The sequence below is a fragment of the Scophthalmus maximus genome, chromosome 12 (assembly GCF_022379125.1).
Source record: "Scophthalmus maximus strain ysfricsl-2021 chromosome 12, ASM2237912v1, whole genome shotgun sequence".
Taxonomy (NCBI): Eukaryota; Metazoa; Chordata; class Actinopteri; order Pleuronectiformes; family Scophthalmidae; genus Scophthalmus; species Scophthalmus maximus.
In genome coordinates, this window is record NC_061526.1 from 17446338 (window position 1) to 17459200 (window position 12863).

The following is a 12863-nucleotide window of genomic DNA, read 5'->3' on the forward strand; positions in this document are numbered from 1 at the left end:
TGCAGTGCTTTTACACACGCTGGCGCCTCGGTATTACTCATCTAACGGGCTTATAATGAAAGCACAGGTCCACTTGGCAAACCCGGAGCCACGTCCTGCTGCCGCACCACTTTGGGTGGAAGTCTGCACGAATTACGCGTTTGTTTATCATCAACTGTTTTTTAACCAGCAGCGTGGCCCCGCCCACCGAGCGCGTTCCAGCCAATGGGCTGGCTCCTCGCTCAGCGGAGTGATGTGGAGATCCGAAAAACTCCTGGCCGCCTGTTCATCGTACGGAATCAGCGGCCATGCGCAGACGGAGCTAGAGGAGGGCTGTGCGGCGGTGTAGGCTGTAGTCTACATAAGACCTCTCTGCCTGCGGGACTCCTGCACTCACTCACTCGCACACACACCCTGCAGCCGCGCCGATCTCACGAGGACTAGCAGAAACCCAGGGGAATCTGACGAGGTACCTTGGATTAATCTCCCCGGTTCAGCCGCCACCACCCCCTCTCCTCACTTTCCTCCTCCTCCTCCTCATGACTGACCATCCCGCCGCACGGATGCAGAGAGCAGCAGCGATGCGGCGGCTCCGCTGTTGAGTCGTTGGACCTCCCTCGTTTTTTTGTGTGTGTGTGTGTGTGTGTGCTGTTGTTGTTGTTGCTGTGGTGCCGGTTTGTAAGTTAAAAGGAAACGATCCGAGCGGAACGCAGCATGAAGCTCAAACCGAACCAGACCAGGACGTACGACGGCGAGGGCTTCAAGAAGCGGGCGGCGTGTCTGTGCTTCAAGAACGAACGCGAGGAGGAGGTAAGCGACCCCCGCCGCGTCGCGCCGTGTTTAACCGGACCCCTCCGGAGAACAGTTGTGCAGCGGTTGTGTGTGACTTTGTGGCCTAGTGGCCAATCCCCCTGTCTGCACCCGCTCATTCAGACAGCGGAGGGAGGGAGGGAGGAATAAAATTGTCCATGTTCATTATTGATACGTGAGGGTTGTTCATCTGTGGCGTCTCCTTCTTAAATGTAGCCGCGTTTTTACAGTCGTTTTCGCGGTTCTCTCTCTCGAGGCCACTGTTTGCTTTGCGTTTCCGTGGTGTCGCTGCCGCCGATGCGCCTCGGACTATCCAGTTTAGGCTAGTTCCAGGAGCACGTACAGAAAAAGAGAGAAAACGACCGCCGTCAAGCTCGCTTCCCGCGGCCGCACACAAAGTGAACGCCGCGGCTTTCGAAATAAAAGCCCCCCGCCTTAGAACCTCGTTCCGAACGGTGCCTTTACTTAACGTCAGTATCTTATTTTGAAGACGTGTTCGCTGCGCTTCCTCCGAGCCTCTCGCTAGCTTGCGGCCGCGAGCAGGGGGGCGAGGCGCTCTGTTGCACGTTTTTCGTTTGGTAGCGGCGCTCAAACGTCGCTATGTCGTCGGCATTTATGAATTATGTCTGTGAAAACGTCGAGTCACCTCACCATATTTAATAACCTCGACAGAGGAAGCAGCCATGATCGGCCATTGACCATTCATGACAGCGCTGCCGCATCCCGCCGACCTGATGAGGACTTAAAGGGACCAGCACCATGTAAATAGTGAATGTGTGGCAACAGACAGGCTGTTATGATCTAAATGACAGTAAACCCACTTTAAAAATGATTTCCCTCAGCATTCAGCTGTGTTTTCCACCCCAGACTTAATTAAAAAACACATAGCTGTGATATCCCCATAATATTAATATTTAATATTCAACATACAGGGACTCATTGTTAATGGAAATTTCGAATAAAACATTCCCCACCTGATTAAACTGAACACAAAGAAGTACAGTTAAGTAAAAAAAAAAAGGAGTATAAGTGAGTTGAAGTGAAATTCAAAACAACAGTGTACATACTATAAAAAAGGATTTTAAATAAGACATATCATAGTGAGTCTACACAGAGCCTGTGTTATATAACTTATGATTTGGGTTACACACAACTTATTCTATACAACATTTATGTTCAACTGGCCGGTTATTAGTTGGGACCTGCCATGCAGCCATATTACTAGTAAGACATATTTATGTCAAAACAAATCGGGACCATATCTCTTTTATTGTGACAAATTCTTCCTGGGCTAAACTCAGCCTCCTCTTTAGAGTGTGTGGCGTATTTACAGACTGTTACACAATAAACAGTAAAAGCGGTCCAGTCTGGTGTCACTACCAGACAGCCACTAAGAGCTTTGCCTTGGCCCTGCAGTGTTTGCCTGCACAACACACAGATTCAAAGATCTAGACACACAAGCACGTCTGCGCTCCTACATGTGTGCAGATGTTATGTCATCATTATGTCTGGCCATGAAAGAAAAGTAGAGATCAGTTAAAAAAAATGAGATCAAATTAGAAATTTAAAGAAACGGTGTGCCTCTGCACTTGTGCAATCTTACCCAACTGTTACTCAGAACTTGTTTGTACACTTTGTCGTAATTACAGGAAAAGGGACAGTCAGAGGAATATTGAGACAACAAAAGTGTGTAGGTGTGACCATCACCGCCTCACAATTTTCAGGCTCTGACGAGCATGTTTGCTCATGTATGCGGTAAGAGACCCAATCTGGTGCTGCGAGTGTGATCCTGAGCGATACCCGACCAGCGTTCTGCCCAAAGACGCTTCAGATGTTGGGTCGTGTGGTATTAATTCGTACCTTTAAAACACGCCTTCACACACAGTCGCTTCCTGGACACCGGAGACCCAACTGTGTTGAAATAAGAGTCGCAACATGCTGCTGGAGTGTTTTGTTTTGGAGAGGAAAGGCGAAAGCTGAGCCCTCGGGGAGAGGTGCTCTGCCAGCAATTAAACTCCCGACAAGGGAAAGTGGCGTCGGTGCAGAGGGATGAGAGGGGAAACTGAGCAGGCCACCTGAGTTTAGCAGCATGTGAACCAAGAGTGCTCCTTTCATTCTTTTCCATCGTAATAGTGCAGTGGTGGGTTGTAGAAATCATAATAAAAGAAATAGCCCCAATGTTTTTAATTCGAAAAGATTCAATGAATGAATGAAGACTATACTAATTTACATAGTTAATTCAAATAAAAACCACTGAACTTTTGTACAAATGTATCTTATATAAATTTCCCCCAGCTATATTTTTAAAAAATCCTGAAAAGATTTTAGAGTAGGAATCCATTTGTTTCACGTTTTTCAAGTAACCTAATTTGTGACACACGGAACCTAAGTGCAAAGTGAACTTGGACGCAATGAGGTTGTGCATCAGTTAGAATGAGAGAGAGGAGTTGTTACCTCAGGTCGAGACAGCGCTTCTAGCAATAAACCTCCATGTTCATCAGATTATAACCCAGAGGCTCGGTTTTGAAGGTTGCTGCTGCAGATTGTAAATAATGTCAAACTGGAAACGGGAGGGAGGGGCGGGGGTTATCAGTTGGAGTGGATGCTTCACCACATCATCAGAAATGGAGGCGTTCAGGCTCTCTCTCACTTTGCTGTTTTTCTCCGACTTCCCCTCTTTACGGCTCCTTATTTGTTGACACTCGTATAATGCAGCGACTGTATTACCACTGTTGGTTCTTCCCCTCCTCCCGGCGGGCGGTCGGTGTCGGCCGGTCGGCCTGGCATTTGGAGCCTTCTTTATTTGACAGCTACAGGCGTTCCTCCTTGCGGCGGAGGAGGTGTTAATGTCCCCCAGAATATTCTTGCCCCCTGTCCCCGTTTGAGGCCTTGCCAGAGAAGTTGCTGTCACAACCACTGGTAATGTTTTACCACCATTGGAAGGTCTGATATCTCAAATTGAGAATCTTAAGAGTTGAAAATCTATATATTTTTATTAATTCTGCCTGAGAACCTTTTTCTTGTTGAACTTTGTGCTGTTTTGGACAACAGAAAGTTCACCCAGTGTAAGACGTGTCTGTAGTGTCTCTCACTACCCAGTGGAGATTTACTGTATGCTGCCCCAGATTTTGCCCACCTCCCCTCACAATGGGGGCCCCTCGGAGGTGGTGGGAGTTGCAAAAACGGTGAAATGTCACTGGGAAACACGACAGTCTTCCCTCTGGGGTTCCTCCTCCTCCTCCCTGCCCCTCTTTCCAAATATAGGCATGTTATTTGTCTTCCTGCTCTCAGAGTTCAGCTGTCAGCTGACCGTTGACCTATCCGTCATGACGGTGCGAGTTATTTTGTTGTGGTTTTTCATCATCATGCTTCCAAACAAAATGAAGCCAAATCAAATAGGTCTGGGGTGCATTGATTATTATGCATCAGTGGTTACCAACCAGGGTAGTTCCGTAGTTGCCAGGGTGTCTTTGGAAGGATTGTAATGTAAGTCAGCTAATTAAATGGAATCACTTTTTATGATTTATAATCAACCAACATTATCTTAATATTTTAGAAATGAATGTCGAATGTAGTTTCTAAAACTTGTCTGAGTGACTTCATCAAACCCCTGATGCTGCTCCGTATCAAACCAATCGCTGTGTTCATCTCAGCATCACATGTGAAGAAACAAATCCTCAATTATATACAGTTTGTAATATGTCGATTCTTCGCTCCACATTCCTAAATTAATGACAAACAAAACTAAATATGGCCTGCGCTGTCGTCTGACGATGGGCAGCAACCGAGAGATAAAAATGAAACGAGCAGAGCAGAAATGTGCCTTTTTCCCCAGCCGCTGCCCTGGAAGCTCAGCGGCTTTTGTTTTGTATACAACCCACAGTGTCTGTCGGATCTGGACACGTTGACACCAGTGATCCCCCCCTTTAAGCCTTGTTGGCTGCAGCACCGCACACAGACACACACACACACTCAGTGGAGAAGGGGGTGTGGCAGTGGCCTGAATTCTCTAACGCATGCAAAACACAAAGAATGAATGAATCCTTTTCTATGTCACATCTCTGAAATAACCAATCCCGCGTGGAGGTATACTCCACAAAAATGGCCCATATGAAAACAGACCTCTGGCAGGGAAGGAGGACTAATAAACCCCATTCCCCTAGATAACAAAATCAAAGTTCACAAAGTTTTCTTAGTTTTCTTAAATTCTTAGACTGTGAATAAAGTTCACATGTAGTGGTAGCTCCAGGCTCAAAGAGCTGCATCCTCAAGAAGGTTACAAAGTTCAACTTTGCACTCTGCTGAGAAGACGTCATGTTCTGCACCCAGCACTGTTTGTACAGCTACTGTACATGCACCTCCCTGAAACACACACATCACTTATATCCCATGTAAGACTGGTGTGTTGAATAGGATGTTTTGTTTTTTAAACTTAATCCACATCTTCACACTCGACATTCGCACCGTACAGCCAACACGCGCGCACCCTGTTCACCTCCGACCTTCATCCTAGCCTACATCGTCTGGGAATAAGCAGGTGGCCGAGTTCGGTGAGCACGGCACGTGAGAAAGGTGGCAGCAGCAGCCGACGGCGCCTCACTGTCAAGGCCCCCCAGGCATGCGCCAACCCTATCGGGTTTGGCCCCTAAAGAGAAGCCTCAGAAGGGCCTCTGCCGCCACAATCCCATTAGAGGACGCAAGGAGAGCAACACAGCAACCGAGTTAGGATTAAAGTGACAGGCTGACTCCTCGGGCAGATTACTGGATATTGTGACCGGAAGCGTGGCGGAGGTGGATGTCACCATCTGCCCCGCAAGCTGCTAAACGCACGTTTCCTCCTTCAATGTATGTTGGTTTACATTTGGGGCCTGCTACGTCGAGAGATTTCTGAAAGGAGAAAGATGCGCGAGAGGTGTTGATATGATGGACAGAGCGAAAGATGGCACATAAGAGTGTGCTGAGCAAGACTTTCCTGCTTCGAAGGGGCTGTCAATGTCTCTTTTCCTTGCGCCCACCTGTGTCAGATCGAAATAAAAAAAAAAAAAAGCACCAGATTTGGCAAATTAAAAGCCGTACGTTTCAGGTGCTGATAGTATTATGACGTGCGTTCTGTCGTGGGCCGGGGCCGTAATGATGATGGATTGACTCTGTGTCATAGTGTGATAATGTTTACAGCAGGTGTGCTCGTGTCTGTTGTGATTGCTGTGCAGTACGGACACGGCCAGAAACCGCCGACGCAGGCACATCTGATCCGCGCGGATCGGTGTCCGCTGCAACTGTAGTGTAATTCAAACCGTGCGCAGGGCCGCCCGGGGGAGCGCCGAGGGAATTTGGGCGGCTCATGCTCGGCTTTGCGTGTATTGTTTGCCGGGGACGGTGTTGTGTCGGGAACCGCTCGGACACACGGCTTTGATTGAGCTTCATCACCAGACTGGAAAAAAATCCCCACACAAAATAGACAGTTCCAAGTCTGGCCACCAAACAGAATAAGATAATAGTTAGCTACTTTCTTGTTAAGACAATTAACTGCTTTAAACTTCCACTGTCAGTTCTTCTTATTTATGAAAAAATAACACACATAAACCTTTTACATGGGATTGTGCATGTTCATAATTTCATGCAGTTACAGTATTCGGCTCAGAAGATCTGTCAGAATGAAATGTTTTAATGCGACTATATGGACCATGTGGTAGATGAGCAACAACAGAAAATGGCCATCGGAGACGCCACCGATCATCAATCATCTGTTCTTGAGACCCGACTCCGAATAGTTTAAGGGTCATGGATCATGTAGCGGTCAGTTTCAAGGCCACTGAGAGAGGGGCGAAGTCTCTGAGGCAAATCAGAATCAGCACGTGGGTGGCAGGAAGCACAAGTAGGGAGGTTCCCCTTTTTCTTCATGGCTGTCATTCATGCTCTCACCCCTTATGTGACGAGTGCGTGTGTCTCCATAGGGACGACGCACATTCCTCGTGCCACAGTGAAATAAAAGAGATAGGGACTATAAGGTTCTACAGTTGCTAAAGTTGTGTTGTGTCTTTTCAAAGGTGCTGTTGGTCAGCAGCAGTCGGCACCCGGACCAGTGGATCGTCCCCGGAGGAGGGATGGAGCCGGAGGAGGAGCCGTGCGGCGCCGCGGTGCGCGAGGTGTTTGAGGAGGTGAATAAATCTTTAGGGTTCATGTCATTAACCAAGTGAGGTCGCAGGGGAAATGACATCCTTGTACAATTTCATACACGGCAGTTTCCAACTAAAATAATAGTAAAATGTGTCATGAGTTTTCACTGGGGTCAATCATCCAAAAGCCACCTGCCTATTATATAAATGAAATGTTCAATTGTTCAAACTGCAAGAACTTTCAGCAAATTCTTGCTACAAAGGTCAAGACAATGTTCTGCTTCAGAAAATGAATTGTCTTCAAGGATAATTTCATATATCTGTGTCAATAAAGGAGAAGGTAAAGTAGGGGTATAACCCTAACCCTGTTCAAAAAAGTAAAAATTGTAGCTGGAGTCTGCCATGTGTATATATTTTTAGAGTGACATGGCAGATTCCAGGTCAGAATCTGCTCAGAGGTCATTCGAGACAGCGTATGGCTGCTGAGAACATTACACCTGCAGTGTTTTGGATAACGGAAGCTCTTTGTCGTCATTATCGTTGTAAGAAATCGTGCATAATTTTTTTTAAAAGACTCAAAGACACATCCGTGCATCCTGTGGAGTCACCCGCGACTCTCTTTGCCCTTGTCCGTGTTCATTTCCGGTAAAAGAAACCTGCCGAGACGACCGGAACTGGTAGCGGTATGCATGCCAAGGGTGAGATTTTTTTGAAGGGCCCCGGTGTCGGTGGCTTGGGTGACCGAGCAGCCCGCTGGTATTCCACAGGTCCAGCCGGCGGAGGACCTTGTGTTCTCGGCCACGTCAGCGGTCTAAACTTGGCTCCTCGCTTGGATTCCTGTTCATTCGCAGAGCTCGCTGGACACATCAGCGGCACCGAGTGACACTTGTGAGGCATGCTGAGAAAGGGGGAGAGGACAGGTGTCATACGCCTTGACAGGAACTTGAATCCTGTGAAGTGCATCTGAACTTAATAAAGCAAATATTAGAGACATGATTGCCTTTCCATAACGATACTCTTTCTGGATTCATGCCAGGTTTTTTTTCCCCCCGGCCATGGGACAGTACAAATGACTATAATTATATAATGTACTTAAGTCTTTCTTAAAGACTTTATATCTTTATTAAACCAGTCTGGAACATAAATGGTTCCATATAGAAATCATTACGACTTTAAGAGGAACAATGCTTGTAGCTTGAGCTGAAGAAGCTGTGAGGTCACATAGGACACAGATTGAATCCAAAAATATCTCTTAACTTTATTCCACAATTTACTCCTGAAAGTTTTCATGTTTGTCAGGCAAGTCGGGCCTTTTTTATATCGCAGCAAAGCCCTGGGAGTTTGCACTTGATTTCGGTACATAGAGGAGAAACCGGGGTTCTTTAAAACATTGAAATGTGATACACAACACCCATTGTGTGAGCACAAATTATAGTCTGCGGTTTGAGCTCTGCTATTTCTATTGTTTTCACCCTCTATTCACCCTCTATTCATCTGTGCGGCCGCACAAAGAAGTGTCCCCTACGTTCCGTCTGATTTGTACAGTAGAACCAGTTCATCGAACAAAGGGCCCCGTTTTAATATTTTAATCTTCCTTTCTACTTCAGGCTGGCGTGAAGGGAAAGCTTGGACGCCTGCTCGGGGTATTCGAGGTAAGCCTCTCGCATGTGGATATTAAATTACACAAATTATTTTGCATTTATCAACACTCCGACAGATGTTGAAATGATAAATTCATTGATAATTCAAATATCAGTACCTTTTGTGAAATCATCAAAACAAAGATATAAATCAGGCAATACAGAAAACTGAGACAGAAGCAAAACTGCTACAGGTTTTAAGACTCCTGTCACACATCTTAATGTGTTTGTGTGTGTTTAATAAAAAAAGAAAAAGTTTTGCAATAACGTTGTTTTCTTATCTCTAAAGCAAAACCAAGACCGGAAGCACCGGACGTACGTGTACGTGTTGACTGTGACAGAAACCCTGGAGGCCTGGGAAGACTCGGTCAACATAGGTGCAGTTTCCCTTCTCCTTCTCAGTGTTGTGCTCTCCAAAAAAATCTCTCTCTCTCTCTCTCTCTCTCTCTCTCTCTCTCCCTCTCTCTCCCCATTTTTTTTTTTTACAACATACTGTATCTTATTATTTATGTGAATGCCACTGTACTCCATGGAGACTAATATGGGCAGTGGAGTGTGCGGCGACAACAGGTGCCTATAAATCTAGGCCACTGATCTTCGCTGGAGCGTTTCTCTCAGGCTGCAGCAGCATATTGGAGCTGTCGGTCGCCCGGTCGACCGTTTCCAATCCTGGTCTGAGCCCTGAATCTGAACCAGAGCCTGCTGCATCGGCTACTTTCCTGTTTTGAAATTGGAATAAGCATGCCTGCAAGTCTATTTTTGTGTATGCGTACGCATTAGCAAGTATGTATGTTATATATGCATATGTATACACATGCATTTACAGTGTATGTGTGTGTGTGTGCTCCTCAAGAGGCTCTACCTTCCCTTTGCTTTAACTGACATGCAAATCAATAAACTGCTTCTTACGGTGATAAGCTGCAAAAAATTCCAGTCCAGCTCCAACATTATACTTCTGACAGTAAATTATTATATTATATTATAGAAAAAAGCTATTGAAAAGCTCTGAAAGCTTTGATTTCCTTCAATCATCACTGCTAATGTACCTAAAGAAATAGTTTTAAAATCAACCAGATCATTTTTTTGCATGCTGTATTACATAAGTCTAATTTTACAATTGTAAAACAAAAGTATTTGCATGTTATTGCTTTTTTTTATTGTGTTACATATGGGGAGAGACAGAAAACTGCTTCCTTTAACTCATCGTGCGTCGATCTCTGTCTCCCTCTGCAGGCCGTAAGCGGGAGTGGTTCACCGTGGACGATGCCATCAAAGTGCTGCAGAGCCACAAACCCGTCCACGCCGAGTACCTGCGGCGGCTCCAGCTCAGTTGCTCCCCCACCAACGGGAACTCCATCCTCCCGAGCCCGCAACCCAACGACAACTTCCCCCATTACAGCGCCACCGCCAACACGCCCTCGACGGGGAGCGTGTTGGGCTCCTCCCGCAGATAGAACTGCACCTCAAGTCCCCCCCCCCCCCCCCCCCCCCCCCCTTCCTGTCCAGCGTGGGACAGTTTACCGAAAGTCTGTACAGTCTTGCATGAATCTAATGACTTTTTTTTTTCGAGTTGCGGCTCTCTTGTATGTATAATTCCTAGTCTTAGCTGCAGGACAGACCAAAGCCATTGCCAGAGCGGCATGACAGACATGTGACTGAGCAGGTGATGGCGGTGAAACTCACGCCTCTGACAGGAAAAAAACTATGGCAATGACAAACTCCAGATCACCTTTGTTTTGCTGGCAAACACCGGACGGATGAGCAGACGTTTAGGGAAGAGGAAGCTGCAGACTCTACATGGCCTGACTGACCTGGTGAAGGAATGCCTTACAGAAACTTTGTATGAATGTTATATTTCGGTTGTTTTATTTCACTAACAGTCATTTTTATGTTCATTTTTTTTTTTTTTTGCAGAATGGATATGCTTTCTAGTGAATAAAAGGGTTGTTGACCCCAAAAGCATGTCCATGTGAGGAATGTGTGATGATAACAACCAAATATCATATTTTATTACATGGATCTAGCTTTTAGAAAAAGACCCAGAGCGTTGATTCATCAAGAAATCTCCTATTTTGCATTTGAAGTTGGGATTTTCTTTTTTATCACCATTTAATCATTCACTAAAAAACATTTTCTAAAGTGAACTGGCTTATAATGATAATTGCACGTCCCTTTTCAAAACAACAAATGGTGGCGAGTAAAAAATAAAAATAAAAAAGGAGGGTGTGAGGTGAAAATGTAAAAAACCAAATGAAATGAAAGGTCACTGATAAACGCTGTCAGCGAGTCTCTACCTCGTCAAACTGGATCTGAGTCGCTGTTCGATATCTTCTGACTCAACACTGCTTATGTTTACAGTTAAACTTTAGCCAATGCCTGCGAATTACGAGTCGACTAACCTTGACCGATCCGACAAACTGTCTGCTTGAGGCCACGTACCTTTTCATCATCCCGTGTTGTGAAAGTATTCAATGATGCAAAAGTACATCTTCGCCTCGGGTGTTACTGTATGTGCTGCCTTGAGCCATGGACGGGAGTGGAACGTAGTTCATTTCAACTCCATTAATATAGAATTTATTTTATTTTATGCAGATTCACTGTTGTGTCTTTCAACCAAATGCTTAGCAGATTTATTGTTTATCATATTGCTGCAAGGCAATTTTGGTCGACCATCGAAGTGTCCATATACAGCATGATTGTTTTTATCGACCTTCTGCAAGTAACTTAGACTACTTGTGTCCACGGCTGCAACTAATTAATCTATTAATGGTAGGGAAAAGAGAAAAATACAAAAAAAACTGCTTATCGCAGTTTTTGCTTCTCGTATCACAAACTCGGCTTTTATCGGTTCAAAAACATGCACCTTTAATTTAAACCTTGTTTCTTTTGTTTTGTTTTTCAGTTACTGTGTCAGCAAACTAAATATTTGAGGCTTCATTGGGTCAAAGACATGTACCACATACAAACTACTTTGTAATATTTCCAATCTGCCTCCTGACTGAATGTCTATTTAAGTAAAAAAAAACCTTCCCTCAAAAATCCTCAGATTTAAAGAACACAACCGAATGACGACTGACGCCTTGTAACCCTCGCGGAGGCTTGTAAATAGCTTTGGAGAGAAGAAAAAAAAACGTGTTTTTAACCTGAACGAACCTGTAAAAAGTTCTCTTAACATTTTATATATTTTTTAACAATGTACAAAATGATGACAGGAAAAAAAGAGATGTACAGAAGAATCTCACTGAGTATGTACAGTACAGGATGTTTGTATCAGCGACAATGTGCCACGGGTTTTGAGGTCATGGAGGTTGGTTGGTTTGTGTTTGAGCATGAAATGGAGACGTTGAAACTGATGTGATTTGGTGTTTTCCATATGGTTAAATTTCTGAATGAGATGTGTGAACAGGATGAAATTTGGACAAAAAAAATCTACATAATAGATCCACCAAAGTTTTGAGGTTCTGACCTTCATTTTTAGAAATGGGCATCATGGTTATTAACTTGTGTTTGTTGTGGCCATGCACCTCGTCGTAGCTTCAGTAACATAAATTGTAATTTAATTAAGCTATCAGCAATGTTTAACGCTGCTTTGGACGGATAGAATAAGGACTCGAACTACCTTAAACCTCTGTGTGTGTGTGAGATGTGTGTTTATTGTGGGTTGATGAAGTTGAACTATGATGTGCCAAATTAGAAAAAAAAAAATGGAGGTGTTCAGAAGGGAAATGTTTTCTGTGAAATAAGATCTTAAACATTGTGTGATTTGGTTCATTATCATCTCAGAATGTAATCATCATTTGTCATGTTTTTTTTAGAGATTGACTGCCTCTTCCTTCCCCTTGAAGTTCTGAATTAGGCTCTCGCAGTATTCTTTACCCTGTACTGTTTTACTATTTCAGAATATGATCCAAATCGACATGAATTTAACTCGCGCCCATCGATGTTGTGTTGCAGCGTGGTGAGTACGACTGTATGTTCTTTAAATACAGAAGTGTAAGATAGCCAGGGCACAAGTGTCCACTTGATGACTGTTAATTTGTGGATTTGGACGCCTTGAATGTTTTGCTGAACACACCGTAATGTGTCTGGCACATTTGAATCATAGCAAACTGAAGACACGTCACCATTTGTTTCACGAATATTATGCACAGAGAAGATTTAATGTGAAAGTGAATTAAAGAGATGGACTGGAAAGATTGTTTTTGATGAGGGGAAAAAATTGCATTAAAGGGACAAAAAAAATCTTACTGCAACTGTTCATTTATTTTAACATGATTAATGACATATTTACCATATTTGTAGAAGCCAGCTAGAGACT

General features: G+C 44.5%; 1 protein-coding gene across 1 annotated transcript; it reads left to right on the plus strand.

The window, feature by feature from the left end:
* The first annotated feature begins 243 nt into the window (after positions 1-243).
* On the plus strand, positions 244-12546 carry nudt4b (nudix (nucleoside diphosphate linked moiety X)-type motif 4b). The gene is made up of 5 exons (XM_035646207.2): positions 244-789; positions 6837-6947; positions 8513-8557; positions 8835-8922; positions 9779-12546. The coding sequence occupies exons 1-5, from the start codon at positions 694-696 to the stop codon at positions 9997-9999; spliced, it is 561 nt and encodes a 186-aa protein (XP_035502100.1). The 5' UTR covers positions 244-693; the 3' UTR covers positions 10000-12546.
* Positions 12547-12863: the final 317 nt, after the last annotated feature.

What these genes read in the sequence shown, in the direction of transcription:
- nudt4b (XM_035646207.2), top strand. Translation starts at nt 694, where the DNA reads ATGAAGCTCAAACCGAACCAGACCAGGACGTACGACGGCGAGGGCTTC. An exon ending in TGCGCGAGGTGTTTGAGGAG is followed by an intron (nt 6,948 to 8,512) that starts GTGAATAAATCT and finishes TTTCTACTTCAG; the next exon opens with GCTGGCGTGAAGGGAAAGCT. An exon ending in GCCTGCTCGGGGTATTCGAG is followed by an intron (nt 8,558 to 8,834) that starts GTAAGCCTCTCG and finishes TTATCTCTAAAG; the next exon opens with CAAAACCAAGACCGGAAGCA.